This window comes from Monoraphidium neglectum (genome assembly GCF_000611645.1).
Source record: "Monoraphidium neglectum strain SAG 48.87 unplaced genomic scaffold scaffold00746, whole genome shotgun sequence".
Classification (NCBI taxonomy): domain Eukaryota; kingdom Viridiplantae; phylum Chlorophyta; class Chlorophyceae; order Sphaeropleales; family Selenastraceae; genus Monoraphidium; species Monoraphidium neglectum.
This window is the reverse complement of record NW_014012882.1, coordinates 4,442-21,805: the sequence shown is the minus strand read 5'-3', so window position 1 is coordinate 21,805 and position 17,364 is coordinate 4,442. Positions and strand designations below refer to the sequence as shown.

The window sequence follows — 17,364 nt, the reverse complement described above, 5'->3', positions numbered from 1 at the left end:
CACTCCTGCCCTCCCTTCCGTCCCACTCTTCGACGCCCCCCTCCCAAAAAAACACCCTCCCAGGCGGCGTGGAGGTGGAGCTGGAGGTGGGCTTCGAGCCCCACGCCCTGGGGGAGGCGGCGCGCGACACGCTGGTCGTGGCCAGCCCCGCAGGCGGGGAGTACCTGGTGCCGCTGACGGGGCGCTGCGGCCCGCCCAAGCCGCAGGGCCCGGTCGACCTGTCGGAGGTGAGGGGGAGGGGCGGCCAGCCCCTGGCGGCCGTGCGCCTTGCCGGGGACCGGGGGGGAAGGGGATGGGGTTCTCCTGCAGAATGGCGGCGCAGGTGCGGGAGTCCTGATGGCAGCACGCCACTTTGGCGGTCCGGCCACCTGGCGACTTGAGCCCCTCGCATCGCCGGTCATCCCCGCGCCGAGCTCGCGTCCTTGGGCTGCGCTCGCCCTTCGGGCCCGCCGTCACGCACGTCGCTCCCCCTTGCGTGTGCTGCCCCCCCCTGCGGCTCTGCCAGGGCCCGGCGTCCCTGCCGTTCCGCAACGTTTTCCCGGTCGAGGCGGACTTCCTGTTTTCGGTCGACAACCCCGCCTTTGTCCTGGGCCGCCCCAGCCAGCGCGTCGGCCCCAAAAAGGCCACCACCATCGCGGTCTCACACAAGCCGGAGGCGGCGGCCGCCAAGGCGGCCGGCGGCAGCGGCAGCGGCAGCGGCAGCGGCAGCGGCAGCAGCAGCGGCGCCGGCGGCGGCAGCGGGCGCGCGAGCACGGCGGGCGGAGGCGGCGGGGGCGGCAACGGCGGCGCGGCAGAGGGGGTGGCGCGCACCGGGAAGCTGACGGTGTCGTGCCCCAAGCAGACGAGCTCCCAATGGGTGTACTACCTCACCGCTTGACGTGCGGCGGCCTCGCGACGACATTGGTTTCTTGAATGGCATCACTCTTGCCTCTAGGTTGCTTAGGCGTGTAATGCAGTGTGTACACGTTGCTTTTGATGCCAAGGAGGGAACACAAGGATGGAGTGTATCGAAGCACTGGGATTTGACCACTCCAAACATGGATGGCGCGCCAGCGTGGCCTCAAGGCTGCGACGGAACGGGGTGCGCAGCGGTTGCGGTGACGCAGGCACGCAGGGACCCGGGGATGGTGTGCGAATCGGCGGCGTGCCCTGCAGGGCAAGAAGCCTGGGTTGTGGGGGCAATCGGTCAATGTCGCCATCGCCGCGCCAGCGGTGGACTTCACATTGATTGGTGACATGAGGGCCCTGCAAGCCTCGCATCAGATACATGGAAACAAATTTGAGTATATAACAAGTGATTTTGCATACTCGTACACCGTGTTGCGCGTAGATGGCTCGCCGCCACTGCACACCGCAACGCGGCAAGCAGCGGTATGCACAACGCGCGTAGGGTACCCTCGCTCATGCCCGTGCCGCCAGTGCCCCTTGAAACCTTACGGTATCTACTGTGGGCCACATCGCAGCACAGTCGCACAAATGCAAGTCCTCACCTTAGTAATCTACATGTCAGCAGGTGTCTCGACCATCGACCGTTGCTCTCCCCGCGCGCAAATTATTGCCACACGTTACCAGAGTGGTTATGCGCGCGCCGCAATGCTCATCACTGATGCGGTTCAGGTTGAGATCGTCGGGCACCTTCACCCACACCATGCCTTCTTCGACTGTGTCTGTGCAGTGCTCACGTTCTGCATCAACATATGGATTTGGAGGAGCAGCCTGGAGACCAAGGCGGCCGCGCTGCACTTTGACGACTGCAGATGTCGCAGCACCCTGGCCGAGGCTGCAGGCGCACACACCTGCTTGGTACCAACGCCCCCCCTGCCCGCGCGGTTTGCCGCCCTCCGCTACCTCGGCAAGTGCTTCGTCTAGCGGCACATCCACCACGACGGTGAGCTGATCGGGCCTTGATGACTCCGGCAATGAGTCCGCCGCCTGCCCATCAGATCTTGCCACCTGGACTCGGGGCCCAACCCCTGGGCCTCACCTCTGTCTGCCCAAGCACAACCCCCCTCATTCTGCCCACAGGTGGTTGAATACCTTGTGCTCCTGCGCCTGCGCCCTGACGCGCCGCCAGATGCGCTGAACGCAGCGCTGGACGCGGCGTGGTCGCTGCAGTACCTGGCCCCTGCCATCATGTGCGCCAGTGTTGGCTCGATCGCAGAGCAGCGGGGCCCTGCCGACGGCAGGGCGGGCAGTGGGCAAGGGGTTCCTGGCGGCGGCGGGAGCGGCTGCGAATTTACGCACTGGGCGCACTTCAGGCTTGCAAGCCGCGCCGCGCTCGGCGCCCTGCTGAGGCACCAGCTCCACACGGCGCTGCTGCGGGACGCCCTCAGCGCGCTGACCGCCGCAGCGGACGAGGACGGCGTTGACAGTGGTGGTGGTGGCGGTCGCGGCAGCGGCATCATGCAGCTGGCGTTTGAGGGCCGAGTGGCAAAGCAGCTGGAGTCGCTGTTCAGGCGCGGGGACGAGTTTGGCGAAGGCTGCGAGCTGCTGCTATTGCTGCGGCCAGGGGGCGGGGGAGCGGCGGCGCAGGCGGACGACTTTGTGGCGCGGCTGGCCGCTCTGGCGGAGAGCCCGGGGATGGGTGCTCTGCAAGCGAGCGGCGGGGCAACGGTGCCTGTCGACGACGCGGGCAGTGTCGCGGCGGCGGTGGCGGCGGCGGGGGCCGACATATCGCATGTGCTGATTGCGCGTTTCCCCTCGATCGCGCGCGCACATGCGTTCCTGAAATCGCCGCCGTGCGCGGCGGCAGAGCTGTGCGACGCGCGTCTGCCGCTGCACCTGCACATGGCGCTGGCGGCCGTGGTGGAGCCCGGGGACGAGGCTTCCACAAGGGTGCAGGGTGTGTAGCCCAGTGATGGCATGTGAGGCCAGGGTGTCGCGATCGCAAACAGCCCAACAGGTAATGCCAGGAAGATCGACTGGTCATATTTGTTGCAGTGGGGCAAGGCAAGGGTCTGGGACACTTGACTGGGTGCACGCCATCCGCGGGGCTATTGGCGCCACTTGCAACCTCGCCTGCGAAGCGTGCTTGAGGGGTTGCAGGGCATGCAAGTCGAGGCAGAAAAATCCACTGCAAAAATCATTGGGCTGGTACTGGCAGCGGTGATCCCAGCCCTTGGGCTTGAATCGCATGGCTAAAGCAAGCTATGCTTAGGCTTTTGGACGGTTGTCTGCAGCAATCAAGGACCGCCAAACCCGATCTTGCGAGCAGCAGCTGCCCGCAGAATCGCCATTGGGGCGGGGGCCTTGTTGGGCGCATGCGCTGTGCGCTGACACTCGAGACTCTGCACAGGACATGCACGATAGCGATAAACTCGAGCAACCGCATGCAATACGCATAATAGCCCGCAGCGCACAGCCATGGCAGACGCGGGGGATCTCACGGCAGCCTCCTCGGGGGCGCTTGCCGAGAAGATAAAAGAGTGGACTCCTGAGATGATGATGCACTCTTTCAAGGTGGGGCGGTCGGGCACGCTGGTTGAGCCTCGCAGCGGGGCGCGAAGATGATTTTTGTGCCGGGCCTCGCTCGCACGGCAGGCGTCCAACACCCCTGCACCGCCCCCCTTGCATACTTCAGGTTGAGCTCTGCACGGACGAGGTGCGCTGGGGCCGTGGGCGGCCTTGGGGGAGATGATGCGGGAGTGGTGCATGCCCCAGGGGCGCGCCTTGGCCGGTGGTTGTTGGGTCGCTAGGCTGTTACGAATATACATGGTGGCTTTTCGGGCTGCCGGTGGGGCACAGTGCTCTGGATTGCGTGCAAGCCCAGCCCGTGTGTCGTGCCAAACCACAGCGGCTCCCACCTGCATGTACGTTTCTAAGCGACTTTACACCTGCGGGAATTGCAACCCTTGCAACTTGGTGGCAGTCCCGCCCAACGGCGGTCGCAGCTGTCGCCGCCTTGCTATGCTGACGGATGTGGGTGATTCGGGCGCGCGGCCAACTCGCATGCGCGGCCACCTACTGGCTTACCAACCGCTGCATGTGCTGCCCACCCTGCCTACAACCGCAGGCGGCTCACGACTGGCTTGAGTGCCCCTATGCCCACCGCGGCGAGAAGGCAGCAAGGCGCGACCCGGCCACGCACAACCACGTCGGCGTCATCTGCCCAGACATCCGCAGGGTGCGCGCCCCGCCTGCTCACGGGGTTGGTTGGCAGGGAGGGGGGGGCTGCCTAGCGGGTCAGGGCAACTTGCTGTTAGGCAGCCAATGAACATGTAGATCAATGCTGCTGGGGCATGAAGAATATTGGGTGCACCCGCATGGCGGCGGTCGGTCCAGCAGGCGCCTGGCAGCGGTGCTCAGGCCACCATGGAGTAGGGGCGCTCTTGGAGTGCCCCGTTCCTGCTGCTGCTGCTGCTGCTGCTGCTGCTGCTGCTGCTGCTGCTGCTGCTGCTGCTGCTGCTGCTGCTGCTGCTGCTGCTGCTGCTGCTCTGCTGCTGCTGGATCACAACGCCCAACTACCCCGCCCTGCCCTTACCTTGTGGCCCGCCCTGCAGAGCGGCCGCTGCCCCCGCGGTGACAGCTGCCCCTACGCTCACTCCGTCTTCGAGCTGCACCTGCATCCTAACCGCTACCGCACCCAGCTCTGCACCATGGGTGCATCTTGCCGGCGCCCGGTCTGCTTTTTCGCGCACACCGTGGAGGAGATGCGCAGCCCCCCGGAGGGTGCCTCCGCGGCCCCGGGCGCCCCGCCTGGCGGCGCAGGCGCACCTGTACCCCCGCCGCGTGGGCTGTCGTTTGACCTGTCCGCTGACGGCGGCGCCGCGGCCGCTGCCGCTATGCGCGCAGCAGCCGCGGCGCCGGTCGGCGGCCGCGCATCGCTGGAGTCCTCGGCTGCTGCGGCCGCTGCGGCTGCTGCGGCGATGAAGACAACCTCGTTCGGCGCGCTTGGGTCGCTGGGGCGCCCAGCACCAGCCACCCCTGCGGCGCTCGCAGCGCCGGGGCGCCCGCCAGCCGGCCGCATGTCGTTCGACGCGCTGGTGCGCCCGCGGGCGGTGCCCGTGGCCGGGCGCCAGGTGCCGCCGCAGCAGCGCTCGTCCCTGGACGAGTCTGCGCTGAGGCGCCTGTCGCTGCCGTCCCTGCTGCCCGCGGAGCTCGGGTTCACCGCCGACGACAGCAGCTGCGGCAGCGCCTCCGACTCGCCCGTGGCGGAGTCCGCCCCTTCCCCCGGCCTCGGCTCTGTGCACGGCTCTGGCGCGGCGCTCGCGCCGCAGACGCCGCCCAACGCCGCGCCGTGGCTTGCGGCGGGCGCGCACCACCCGCAGCAGGTGCGCGCTGCGATCGCGCTGCTGGAGCGCGGCAGCAGCAGCGACGCGTCATCCTCGGCCTCGTCCACGGCGTCCCCCTCCAGCAGCGCCGGCGGCCGCCGCCGCGCTGGGCTTGACGGCGGCTCCAGGCCGCCCCCGAGCGGCGGTTGGGGCGCCACCACGGCCGCGCAGCCGGGCGCCCCTGCGCAGCAGATGCTTAGTGCGCTGCTCGTGCAGCAGCAGTGCGAGCAGATGGCCGCGCAGCAGTGCGAGCAGATCGCTGCGCAGCAGCGCGACCGCCTTGCGGCGCACCAGCACCTGCAGGCGGCGCAGGCGGCGCAGCAGCAGCAGCAGGCGCTGCAGCACCAGCAGGCGCAGCAGCACCTTGCTGCGCACCAGCAGGCGCAGCAGATGCACCTGAGGCAGCAGCAGATTGCGGAGCAGCAGAAGACCGTCGCGCTGAGCGCGCTGTGGCTGCAGGAGCGCCGCGCCGCCGCAGCGGCCGCCGCGGCCGTCCACGCCGCGCAGCAGGAGACAAACGCGCTTGCTGCGCTGCGCTGGGGCCTGGCCATGCAGCAGCAGCTGCCACCGGAGGTGCTGGCAGGCATGGCGGCGGCAGGGGCCGCTGCGGGCGGCGAGATGGGGCCGGCTGGCGCGCCGCCAGACCTGATGGCTCTTGCCAGTCACCTTCACCTGATGCGGGCGCAGATGACGTGATCCAATCACCACTGCATAATCAAGTGTCCCCTGCGTGAGGCGAGGGCGTGATTTGCGCGCATGTGCGAATGCGCGCGCCCCTCAAGCTTCGGGCTGGGCGGGACGTTTGCTTGGGGCTGTGCTCTCGTGCACCCCTCCCCGCTTCCTCCTGCTCCCTTCCTTTTTGTACTAGGGACTCTTTGCAAGTGCGAAAATTGGCCGAAAAAACAAGAGGAAAGAAGAGGGGGACTCTCTTTGAGTCCCAGAGTTTCACAGGAGGGCTGTGTTTCCCTTGGTTTGCTGTTTGGGAGTGACGTTGCTGTCAAGCTGTCACACAGGCGGGTGGGACTGCAGTGCCACGCCAAGGCGCATGTTGAGCTGTGGCAGCCCTCTCTCAACCAAAGCAACTGCCGCTTGAGGGTGAGCGCAGCGTACCTGCGCAAGCAGGCACAAGCAGAGCCTTGTCGGCGGTTGGCACTGCCGCCGCCCTGCCCGCTTTGTGGAATTGTGCACTACAGAGCACCCACTGTTTTTCCTGGCTGTGAGCGCTTTCTCATCGATAAGATGAAGTCAGACGTGAGGAGGTTGTTTGGCTGTGAGTCACACCAAGTCGTCATGACGCCGCACCGCTGGGCGTTTGCGCCGCCTTCATCCACCCCATGCCAGGGCGGCGCCTGGGGTGTCAGGGCCAGTGCGCCGCCGTGTTTTCGAGCTCCGAGGCTTGTGTGCGCGCTGTGTCCAATCTATATGGGGCGAGGCCCCTGCTCCATCGCAACGCGCCCCCAAGTGGGCTGCGTTGGACCCCCTTGAGCTGCTGGCCATGTGAGCTACCCCTCGCACCAACAAAATGGCCCTTCGGCACGGGCGCAAGCGCGCCTTGTTTGAGGGCCCTGCCGCGCCGGCCATCTCTCTGCATTGTGAGGGGCTTGGCGCGCAGCTCCCCGCAAAGCCCTGTGGGCTGGTCAACAACATCACTGCTGGTGTTTTGGGCCCCCCTTGCCGTCTCTGCACCCTGTCAATGGAGGCCTTTCCACCGAGTGGCTCAATTCCAGGGGCGGCGCACCCCGTGTCACTTCGCCAATACTGTGCGCCCAGAGCTTGCGCTGTTTGCTCGTGCGTGCGGAGCGTTTTCCGCGCGCGGCAGGGCAGGGGCAGACGTCGTCTTTCGGCAGGCATTTTGCTGGCCACCGAACGGCGCCGGCCTCTCGCCCCCGGCCGTGCGGCCCTGCCCGCATCGGCACCCCGGCATTCACCGGGCCTCCTTTTTGTTCGCGTCGTGCCGACTGTCTTGAACTCTGGGGCGCTCCAGTGCCCAGGGCGGGGCCTGGCAAGGGCCCCTCCCAAACGTATTGACTGTGGGAGCCGCAGACAAAGAAGAGCGAGCCAATGAGGAGCCGCGACATTAACTGCTGAGGAGCCGAGGGAACGAGAGCGATTGCTCGAGACTAGCGCCCCTCGCACGGGCGCGCCTTGGGGGGCTGCCGTGCTGGCTGCGCCGCACTGGCCATTTCTGGGCCGCGAGGGATTTGCCCTGCTTGGCCTGTACGCCCACATTCGTCGCCGACCTTTTGAAACACCAATGTGCATTCCACCGCGCGCGCCGCTGCACCCCGCGCGCCTGCGACTCCAGCTGTTTGGTCTGTAGGCCAGCCCCGCAGGACCTGCTGCGACTGCACACAACACATCAGTGCACGCGCATGCTCAAGCCGTCCCACGGGGTTATCAGTTAAGCCAAAAACAGTGCAATTCTGTCGCTTGCGTGTGGTGTCATGTGGCATGTTGTGCGCGTTCACCGTGCGTCCCGAGGCAAAGCCCATCAAACCGCCTTCTTGAGTGTGCCGCGTCGTCATCAAGGTTCATAAATGTCGTCTCTGGGGACGCTGGGCCTCTCCGCGCCCTTGCCCCTGTCAACAACTACCTTCCAGATGTTTTCACTACACCCCTCTCCGCGCCACGTCAACGTGTAATTTGCCATCACTTCCTGCCCCTGGCATGTATCAGTGGGGGGTGGGGCTGGTGCTGCAACAGCTGTTGTTGGCCACGCTTGGCGGCCGGCATCATCCGATCGGGCTGGAGGGTTGTTTCGGAGCAGCTCGCTACTGCACTGCGCACAAAAAGATCGAAGAATGTACCCCAATGCTGGTGTATATGCGCATATGCCGACTCAGCACCTGCCCAGCCGGTAGCTCAATCCTACGTGATCTGAACTGCAGAGGTGTGTGGTATTATCCAACCCAACCACCGCAATGAACTTGCATCCCGCATTCCACACATCCATGTACCAGCTACTTGCTACCCAGCACTGGGATGTCAAACAGATTTATCACTCAATTAAACACATACGGGTGCATAGTCAATACGGAGAGACGATCGCCTTGTTGCATGGGTAGCATCACTCATACCTGACATTGTCAACACCATCCCTGTGTGCGTGTCACCGTCCTGTCCTGTCCTGTCCTGATCGTTTTGCAAAGAGAAAAGCACATTGGAAATCACGTCGCGAAAATTTGTTTAAGAACCAGTTATGCTCATAAAGCTAGCACAACGGGAATCGGAGATCTGCCTTGCTGGCCAGCGGCGCGCGGATCGACCAGGAGTATAGCCGTATCAATGTACCCGCGCGAGTGACAAGCCAGTTGCCATGGGCGATGCTGGTTCAAGCCGAACCGGCCAGCGCGGGCCTGGCGCGCTCGTGCTGTTGTCTGCGTGCGGGGTGCTGCTGCGGCTGCTGGTCGGCCTCTCCCCGTATTCAGGTGCGCCGGCATGGGCAATATGCATGTATGGACAGTGATTCCAGCACTCTTCTGAAGTCCGCTGTGCAGCGGCAAACCTGGCAGACTGGGCACGCATAGCGCCAGCGACACCGCTTGGGTGGGTGCCGCGACATAAAATCACGCAAACCCGGGCAGGCGCGGGCGACGCGCCCAAGTTTGGTGACTACGAGGCGCAGCGCCACTGGATGGAGATCACCACCAACACGCCGCCGCGCAGCTGGTACCAGGATGGGCCCCACAACAACGCCTCCTACTGGCCCCTGGACTACCCCCCGCTGTCAGGCTACCAGGTGGCGTGACGCGCGCTCGCCGGGCTGTTACTCCCTTTGCGCCTGCACAGCTGCCTTTGCGCCATGCCACCATGCACTCCTCAAAACACCGCCAATTCCAGTGGGCCTCGCTGTTCAGCCACGGAGTTCGATACAGCTGCCGCCGCCGTCCTGTCCCCGCACTCCCCACCTCAGAGCTGGATCCACGGCAAGATGGTGGCTGCGTTTGAGCCCGAGGCGGTCGCCCTTGGCTCCTCCCGGGGCTACGAGACGCCGTCATCCAAGAGCCTGCTGCGCTGGACCGTCGTCCTATCTGACGTCCTCACCTTCTTCCCCGCCGCCCTGCTCTCGGCGCGCCTCCTGAGGCCGGCGGCGGGGGCGGCCAGGGCGGCCGGGGCAGGGGCGGGCGCTGGCGCGAGCGCCGAGCTGTTTGCGCTCGCGGCGCTGCTGCTGCAGCCAGCGCACGTCCTGACCGACCACGGCCACTTCCAGTACAATTGCATCAGCCTCGGCCTCGCGCTCGGCGGCGCGGTGGCCATCGCGGCGCACGGGCGGCGCGTACTGGGCAGCGTCCTGTTCTGCGCGGCGCTGAGCCACAAGCAGATGAGCCTGGCTTACGCGCCCGCGTTCTTCGCGCACCTGCTGGGCAGCTCCCTCCAGGCGCCGGGCCTGCCTCGCCAGGTGGGTCTCCTGGCAGAGGGGGGGGGCTGCTGGTTGGGGGCTGGGAGCGCGTGGGGATGCAGGGCAGGTCAGTCGCCTGGCCAGGCCGCTTCTGCGCGTCCCACAATGGGCCGTCAAGTACGATGCCGAGCGCACACGAATCCAACATGGCGCACGCGCAACGCGACACTCACACCTCGCACCCCGCAATCAACGATCAGGTGAGCGCCGTGGCCGTGCTGGGGGTGACTGTCATCGCCAGCTTTGGGGTCATGTGGGCTCCTTACCTTACATCTCTGGACAGCCTGATGGAGGTGTGCGCATGCGCGCGCATGTGTATGTGTGTGTGTGTGTGTGTGTGCGCGCGCGCGCGCGCACGCGCGCGCCCTCCCGCGCAAGCGCGGGTGCGCACGGGTGGGCGTGTGTGGGTGCGTGCGAGCGCATGTGCATGTTCATGACGCCTTGGGCCCCTGGCGCAGGCGCAAGCTGGGGTGGCTGGCGTCATGCGCGCGCAGCATGGTCGTCTGCATGCCCCCAAAACCCACCGCGTGTCACCTGCCCTCACATTGATTTGCCGGCCTTCTCCCCAACACACTGAGCCACCGCCTACTCTGCCTGCCGCCCCGCCCACCCGCACGCACAGGTCGTGTCCCGCATATTCCCAGTCCGCCGCGGACTGTATGAGGACTACCTGCCCAACTGGTGGTGCGCCACGTCAGTCGCAATTAAGTGGAAGGACCTGGCCAGCAACACAGCCCTCGTCCGTGCGTGCGCGGGGCTGGCGCTGCTGGCGTGCGCGCCCTCCATGGTGCAGCAGGTGCTGGCGCCATCGCCGCAGGGGCTGCTGCTGGCCATGGTCAACAGCGGCTTTGGCTTCTTCATGTTCGGCTACCAGGTGAGTGGCTTTCGAAGTCGGTCATTGTTATTGCGATAATGTGTGAGCTGCCGCCGGCTGGGGCTGGGGCCCACCTGGCCTGAGCGCCGGGCAGGTTGTGAAATTCAAGGCTCAAGGCAAGTTTCAATGCTGCTGTGTTCTCTCTGCAACGCCGGTTGCTTCGCGCTGACGGCACACGCGCCCCAAGCCTCCTTCAACACCTGCAGCCTCATCATCCGACCCCCCGCATCACTGTTGCCACCCAACCTCAACCCCCTTCCCCCGCAGGTCCACGAAAAGTCGATTCTGCTGCCCCTGATGCCCATCACCGCCCTCGCGGCCTGGGAGCCGGACGCCGCGATATGGGGCCCAGTGGTCGCGGCCTTCTCCATGTACCCCCTGCTGGAGAGGGATGGCCTGGCGCTGCCCTATGCCGGCGCAATTGCCATGTACCTGGCAGTCATGGGGAAGCTGCGGGACGCGGCCTTCTCAGGCAGCGGCACGCCGCAGCGCGCGGCAGGCTGGCTGGCAGCGGCGGGGCAGGGGGCCATATGGGGCGGCGGCGCCGCCGCGCTTGCGCTGCATGCGGCGCGCGCGCTGCTGCCGCCGCCGGAGCGGCTGCCGTGGCTGTGGGACCGCGCTTTCATATCGCTGGCGTTTGTGTATGTGGTGGCGGGCATGTGCTACTTCAACTGGCGGCAATGGGCGCAGCCCGCCAGCGGTGGTATCGTGTCCGCGACACCGAACGGCGTAGCGCCGCGCGGCGCCGCGGGGTCTGCAGCGGCGGCGGCGGCGCTGGGGCGGCGCGGCGGTCCGGTCGGCATAGGCAGCGGCGGTGGTGCGAGCCCACAGGCGGCGGCGACGGGCAAAATTAAGTCGACTTGAAAGGATGCTGGGCTAGACAGCTGTGACACGCTGTCAACCCTTTGGAGGCCCATTTCCTTGTGCCGTGTCATTTTGGTCGTGTGCAAACGCTGAACGTGCAAAGCATCCCCTTGCCGCATTTGGATCTGAGTATACCTCCATGAAATTTCTGGAGCTGCACAGCCGGGTAACCAAATGCTCATGGAAGCAGGCACGCCGCCATTACTCTTGCAGCCATTGCGCTAGCTTTTCCGGGGCTTCCAGCCACGCGGCTTCTGCATCACAATACGAGATGGCCGGGTGCCGGGGGGCGGCGGCACAGCCGCTGCAGCCCCCCTACCGCCCGCCGCCCCTGCCGCCGCCGCCGCCGCCGCTGTCGCCCCCGCCGCGTCATTTCCAGCTGCCGCCGCTGCCGTTGCAGCCTGCGCCGGCGCCGCGCCCACCAGCTGCTTGAATTTGGCCGCCAGCTCTGAGGTCGGGGCGCCTGCCTTGGCTGCCTGCGAGGCCGCCGCCATGGCCGCCAGGCTGGGCAGGCCCAGCCGCTCCCGCAGCCCCTTGTGCCGCAGCACAGCCGCCTGCGCCAGGCTGAACACGCTGTTGCTGGACCACAGCAGCCCAACAGCGGCCGGCACAAACCCGCCGAAGGGCACGAAGCTGACGGCCACGACGCGCATCACCCACTTGACTGTCTTGGCTGTCTGCGCCTGCCCCATCTCCGCGCCCATCGCGCCGCTCTCCACCAGCGCGAGCGTCATCGCCGTGCACAGCACGGGCAGGCCCCACAGGGGGTCCGGCACCGTCAGGTCCGGGAACCAGGCCAGCCCCTCCCTCGCCATTGAGGGCAGCGACTCATTCGCGAGGGTGGACACCGCAGAGAACTGGGAGATGAAGACCGTCATGTTGACCAGCGCGATGACCGGCATCAGCAGCGCCCACTTGGCGTCGTTGCCAAACTTGCTGGCCATCGTCGCCTTGGCCTCCGCGAGCTGGGCCTGCAGCCTCTCGTACTCGCCCAGGGTGGTCTAACGCGCCGTGGAACAGTTGGGTTCGGGGGTTGGTGGGATTTGGTCTTACGGCAGATGATGAGCCACGTGAGCGATGGGCGCAATGAGCAGGGCGGGGCTTGGATGGGTGTATAAGCTACAACCAACCTGCACAGGTGATTTGATAAATCATAATCGTGCGCCATCAAATCATCACACGTGAAAAAGCCCTGAATGTGGTCCCACTTTCCATGCATATGACCTCACACCCATGCGGCAAGCGGCTGCGCGCCCGGCCACGCACCACTTTGGAGGCGCGCTGATACAGCGATTGCATCATCGCAGAATGGGCGCGCAGCTCCTGCAGTTACAGAAAAGGCCACGGAGAGTACGATTGTCTGTGAGAAGGAGCTGCTGGGAGCAACAGCATAACACCGTTTGCATGTGCTGAGCATGGCAGGCTGCGGGTGCCCAAACCGCTTCAGCATCAACGGTGACAACCCCGGCTGCTGCACGTCCCCCGTATCCCTTGTGCCACCGTTCCGCGCCGACGCACCGTCATGCGGCTGCTCTTGCGCTGTGTTAGTACTGTTATGGGGAATGATGCCATGCGCACCACCAGGTTGCTGACGAGGATGGCCGCCCACCTAGTTGAATGCAGGGGTGGGGTGGAGTGGAGTGAGGCTTGACACGTGCCACCTGCGCCGAGGCTGCGACTTGCCCGCCAACCCCAGCTGCTGAGCACCCAGAAAAATCACACCTTTTGGGCCCAGCAAGAACACACACATTCCAGACAAACGGCAAGCGACGCGCCCAAAGCAGGAATCTGGCCCCTATCACCGCCCGTCTCACCAAGGCATAGCCATGTCCAGATGCACCCACTCCAGCAGGTCGATGAACCCCCGCGTCCCCACCCACACATCCGCCTTGGCCGCTGCCAGCGCTGCCGCCTCCGCCGCCCCCGACGCGCCCACGACGGCTGACGCGGCGTCCAGAAACTCCTGGGGCGTCTGCGGCGGCGGCAGCCACTCGACCTCCTCACCATACGCCAAGTCCAAGTCTGGAGACGCCGAGCCGCTCGCACCTGCGGGCGTGCTGGTGTCGCTCCTGCTGCCGCTGCTGCTGCCGCCGCTGCCGCTGCCGCTGCCGCTGCCGCTGGCACTGCCGCTGCCGCCGCCGCCACCGCCGCTGCCACTGCTACCGCCGCCACTGCTGCTGGCAGTGGTTGCGCTTGGTGACCCCTCGTCATTGCTGAAGTGCATCTCTGCGCTTGCTGCCCCTGCGCCCGCCGGCGGCGTGTCGCCGCTGGGCGACCGCGACCACCACCATTTGGAGCGTGTTTGGATGACTATCGCAGCCGCTGAGCAAGAGGGGCCCCACGGCGCGCCAGCAGCGTCTCCGTAACGTGCAGGCAACATGCCGCCGCCGACAGCGGCGATAACGTTTTGTCCTTGCAGCTCTTGGTGCTGCCGCAGCACGCTGGATGCGCGCAGCAAGACTCTCGAAGCCGTACGCGGCAGCATACTGGCCGTTCAGTGCTGGCGACCGCACTCGAGGTCCCGACTGTAAAAACAACGGGTGATCTGAAGAACCGTCGCTGCCAAGGCGAATCAAGCTCATACATGCATAAATAAAGCCGCTGGTATAAAGTTCCTTGCGTCTGACGGTCCTTGATGACCTTTCAACGTGAACCTGTGTCCGCACCACTGCCAACCTGGGTTCCACGCGCCCTCGATTACGGGCCCTCGTTGCCGACATGTTAATGCAAATTCTGCCTGACGCAAGCAAATGCAGCGCTGATTCCACCCTTTCCGAAGTCCTTGCTGGATCCGCCAAGCATCCTCGCGTCCTCACATCGCATCGCGTCCCTGCTAAGCGCATACAAGCACGCTGTGATATGAAGGCGTCCGTACCAGCCTCAGTAGGCGTCCAGCGGCTGGTCGGGACGCGCCTGGGGCCGCGCACACTCCCGCAGTTGCCGCGTCGCGCTCGCCTGGCACGCCTCTGCAGTGCCGCGCCTGCATGGCCATGCTGTGCGGTGCGTAGGCACGAGCCCAGTGCTGGCTGGGTTGATGACAACGCCATTCCATGCAGCTCCAGTGGTCAGGCGGTGACGATGCCTGACAGCACCTCGTTTTGGCTCTGGGGTGACAGGAGCATCAAAAGCAGCAGCAGCAGCATCAGCGGCAGCAGTAGCAGCAGCAGCAGCAGCAGCAGCAGCAGCAGTGTCAGCATCGTGAGCAATGGCATTGTTGACAGCTTTGATGCGCAGTTGCCGGAGGCTGTGCACGGAGGGTGGTCTGTCGCCGCGCAGCAGAGCTCATGTGGACAGCAGCAGCGGCATCAGCATCAGCATCGGCAGCGGCAGCGGCAGCGGTGGCCACTTCCAGTGTGCATGGCTCTTGTGTGGCAGGTCGCGGTCTGGTTGGCCGTCCCCAGCGCAGCGCTGGCTTCCGAGACCCTGTCCTCTGGGCTGCTAGATGTTTTCAGCCAGTTCCTGGTGGGCGGCTGGTGCTCAATGGCGGATAGGAGCTACGCGTCGCGTTGGGGCGCTTGCTGTCTACGTTTGTGTCGCTTGTGCTGCGCACTCGCATCGAGACCGCATGCCATGGTTCTATCATGTACACGCCAGAATTTACGTGTTCCTGGCACGTAGCGCGCGCGCCGCTGGCAACCTAAACAGTCCGGCTGGTGCGCTCGCGCCTGTTGTGTGTCCCTCACTCACCTCCCTGCTCTTGTCCGCCGTACGCAGGAGCAAATTCAGGCGCTGGGGCCATGGGGAGGCGTCCTGTTTGTGACCACAGTGGCGCTGGCAGAGATGGTGCCGCTGCTGCCCACACAGCCACTCAGCCTGGCCAGTGGCCTGCTGTTTGGCGCCAAAAACGTGAGACTTTCACTTTTATCCACCCATCCCAGGGCTCCTGTGCTATGTCTTACGGTGCCGCGATCCTTCGTGCTCTTTGGGATCACCTGGGCCTTGCTTGATGCGCGGCACAGCACCAGCCTCCAAGTCCCAAGTGACGGCCCTGCACAGCAACCGCCCACGGCCCGGCGCCACTACCTATCCAACGCCCAACAGGGCGCACTGCTGATGCTGCTGGGCGTGACGCTCGCGGGGTTGGGTGCGTTCAGCGTCGCGCGCGGGGTCGGGCGGCCGCTGGCGGAGCGCATTATTAAGGCAGAGATGGGCGACCACGAGGGCGGCAGCGGCGACGGCAAGGGCGCCAGCTCGGCGTGGGCGTCTGTAGAAGCGGCGATCGAGTCCGGCGGCTTTTTTAAGCAGGTCACCGCGGTGACGCTGCTGCGGCTCACGCCCGTGGTGCCGTACAGGTGCGGCCGGGTCCGTAGCGGGCGTCCTGCCCGCGCTGCCGCTGCGTGCTGCGCGGCGCCTCCTGCCTGGCACACCGTCCTCGTCACTTGACATCACCCTACCCTCCCTCCCTCAACCCCACCCTGGGCCCGCAGCGCCACAAACTACCTACTGGGCCTCACGCCCGTGCAGCTTCCCGCCTTCCTGCTGGGCACACTGGCGGGCATGAGCATTTGGAGCGTCCTCTATGCGTCCCTGGGCGGCGCCAGCCGCACCTTGCTAGAAGGCGGCGCGGACCTGGAGGTGCTGCTTGTTGGTGGGTGCAAGGGGGGGCGGTGGTGCTGCTTGTTGGTCGGTGCAAAGGGGGATCTTAGGCAATTCGCTGGTGTCAGGTCTGGTGGGTCCTAGCAGGGGAGCTTTGGGACATGGATAATGCTAGGGGGAGTGAGCTTGCTTGGAATGGCTGCTGGTTGATGGCAGTCGGCTGGGGGTCAGGGACACGCGGCCCTGTGGTGCAGCTTGCTGCTTGCGACACCTCGCCAGGGGACTGGCGTTGTCTAGCGGCGAGGCCCGGGGTGGGTGGTGTCTGGAAGTTTCTTGAGATTGCAGTTTTACTTTGCTGCCTGTCAGCCTGTCGTCGTTACCTGGTGCTTTCCAAAGTCTGGCCTCCGCATACTCAGGCCAGCCCCCTCACACATGAACGCACCCGTTGACACTTGTATCCACGTGACGGGCTCCCCCCTGATCAGATTTGGGGGAGAAGGCCAGCAACTACTCCCAAGACATCGCATTGCTGGGCCTGGCGGCCGGCGGCATAGCCCTTGCTGCCTACTTCTTGTCGCGCCGCTTTGGCGGCAGTGACGACGGCGCGGCCCGGGAGGCAGAGACGGCATCTGCTGCAGTGCAGAGGCAGCAACAGCAGCAGCAGCAGCAGCAGCAGCAGGAGCAGCGGCAGGAGCAGCAGCAGCAGGGGTCTTCAAAGGAGCGGCGGCGGCAAGAGGCTTTGAGGCAAGAGGAGGTGCTCAACCACAAATGATGCACGCCCCAGCCTTCCAGCGGTCTTGACGTTGTGGTTGACATGGCAAGTGCAGCGTGGTCACAGCAATGTTCCCCTGTACCTGCACAGTTTCCTCCTGCCCATATAATTGGTTTGGGCAGGCATTGATTATATGTTGACTGTGACGCATGAACGAATGATCCAGGGTGTTGGCAACTCCTGCTGGGCACCATGCCGTCACGCGCTGGTCCCTGGGTTGGCTGAGTGTGCGCGGCTCATGCCATGCCACGCCTAGGAAGGGCCTGCTCTGAGCGGCAGAAGGCCAATGCAGGAGAGTGTGCGTACGAGTCTGCGTTTTAGTTTCTGAAAGTTAGTGGCATCCTTGCTTTTGGAAGGTGGGATTGATTTCCAAGCATCACCAACGCGCAACCTCATTGAGACCATCTCAAGCGGTGTGACTCTGATTATCTTGTTGGTTGATGTTCCACACCGACCTTGGCTAATGGATGATGGCCCGGCGTTGTGGCATTCTCATTGTAACTGTTGCGCAGGCAAAACACACCCGTATAAATGTCATAAGGTAATTTGTGCACAGGTGTGTGTGAAGGACCGGGGATATAGGATACCTCATGGGTCCTTGCAGTAGGATTGCGTGGCGACGCCGTGGAACCCGCGCAGCTGCGACCTG

General features: G+C 65.2%; 7 protein-coding genes across 7 annotated transcripts; 5 read left to right on the top strand and 2 right to left on the bottom strand.

Moving 5' to 3' along the window:
- Nucleotides 1-310: 310 nt before the first annotated feature.
- MNEG_5115 (hypothetical protein) lies at nucleotides 311-877 on the top strand (the record flags this gene model as incomplete). Its single annotated transcript, XM_014046415.1, has 2 exons — nucleotides 311-322; nucleotides 506-877. 2 exons carry the CDS (start codon nucleotides 311-313, stop codon nucleotides 875-877), a joined length of 384 nt encoding a protein of 127 aa, XP_013901869.1.
- A 1,256-nt stretch (nucleotides 878-2,133) lies between these two features.
- MNEG_5114 (hypothetical protein) lies at nucleotides 2,134-2,850 on the top strand (the record flags this gene model as incomplete). The annotated part of the gene is made up of 1 exon (XM_014046414.1): nucleotides 2,134-2,850. The coding sequence occupies one exon, from the start codon at nucleotides 2,134-2,136 to the stop codon at nucleotides 2,848-2,850; it is 717 nt and encodes a 238-aa protein (XP_013901868.1).
- A 513-nt stretch (nucleotides 2,851-3,363) lies between these two features.
- MNEG_5113 (Zinc finger CCCH domain-containing protein 2) lies at nucleotides 3,364-5,966 on the top strand (the record flags this gene model as incomplete). The annotated part of the gene is made up of 4 exons (XM_014046413.1): nucleotides 3,364-3,459; nucleotides 3,581-3,601; nucleotides 4,013-4,123; nucleotides 4,500-5,966. 4 exons carry the CDS (start codon nucleotides 3,364-3,366, stop codon nucleotides 5,964-5,966), a joined length of 1,695 nt encoding a protein of 564 aa, XP_013901867.1.
- Nucleotides 5,967-8,586: 2,620 nt separating this feature from the next.
- On the top strand, nucleotides 8,587-11,407 carry MNEG_5112 (alpha-1,3-glucosyltransferase; the record flags this gene model as incomplete). The annotated part of the gene is made up of 6 exons (XM_014046412.1): nucleotides 8,587-8,698; nucleotides 8,855-9,009; nucleotides 9,184-9,669; nucleotides 9,870-9,962; nucleotides 10,292-10,543; nucleotides 10,811-11,407. The coding sequence occupies 6 exons, from the start codon at nucleotides 8,587-8,589 to the stop codon at nucleotides 11,405-11,407; spliced, it is 1,695 nt and encodes a 564-aa protein (XP_013901866.1).
- Nucleotides 11,408-11,628: 221 nt separating this feature from the next.
- MNEG_5111 (hypothetical protein) lies at nucleotides 11,629-12,351 on the bottom strand (the record flags this gene model as incomplete). Its single annotated transcript, XM_014046411.1, has 1 exon — nucleotides 11,629-12,351. One exon carries the CDS (start codon nucleotides 12,349-12,351, stop codon nucleotides 11,629-11,631), a length of 723 nt encoding a protein of 240 aa, XP_013901865.1.
- An 866-nt stretch (nucleotides 12,352-13,217) lies between these two features.
- Nucleotides 13,218-13,631, bottom strand: MNEG_5110 (hypothetical protein; the record flags this gene model as incomplete). Its single annotated transcript, XM_014046410.1, has 1 exon — nucleotides 13,218-13,631. The coding sequence occupies one exon, from the start codon at nucleotides 13,629-13,631 to the stop codon at nucleotides 13,218-13,220; it is 414 nt and encodes a 137-aa protein (XP_013901864.1).
- Nucleotides 13,632-14,485: 854 nt separating this feature from the next.
- On the top strand, nucleotides 14,486-16,715 carry MNEG_5109 (hypothetical protein; the record flags this gene model as incomplete). Its single annotated transcript, XM_014046409.1, has 5 exons — nucleotides 14,486-14,605; nucleotides 15,122-15,253; nucleotides 15,449-15,699; nucleotides 15,835-15,995; nucleotides 16,429-16,715. The coding sequence occupies 5 exons, from the start codon at nucleotides 14,486-14,488 to the stop codon at nucleotides 16,713-16,715; spliced, it is 951 nt and encodes a 316-aa protein (XP_013901863.1).
- Between the last annotated feature and the right edge of the window lie 649 nt (nucleotides 16,716-17,364).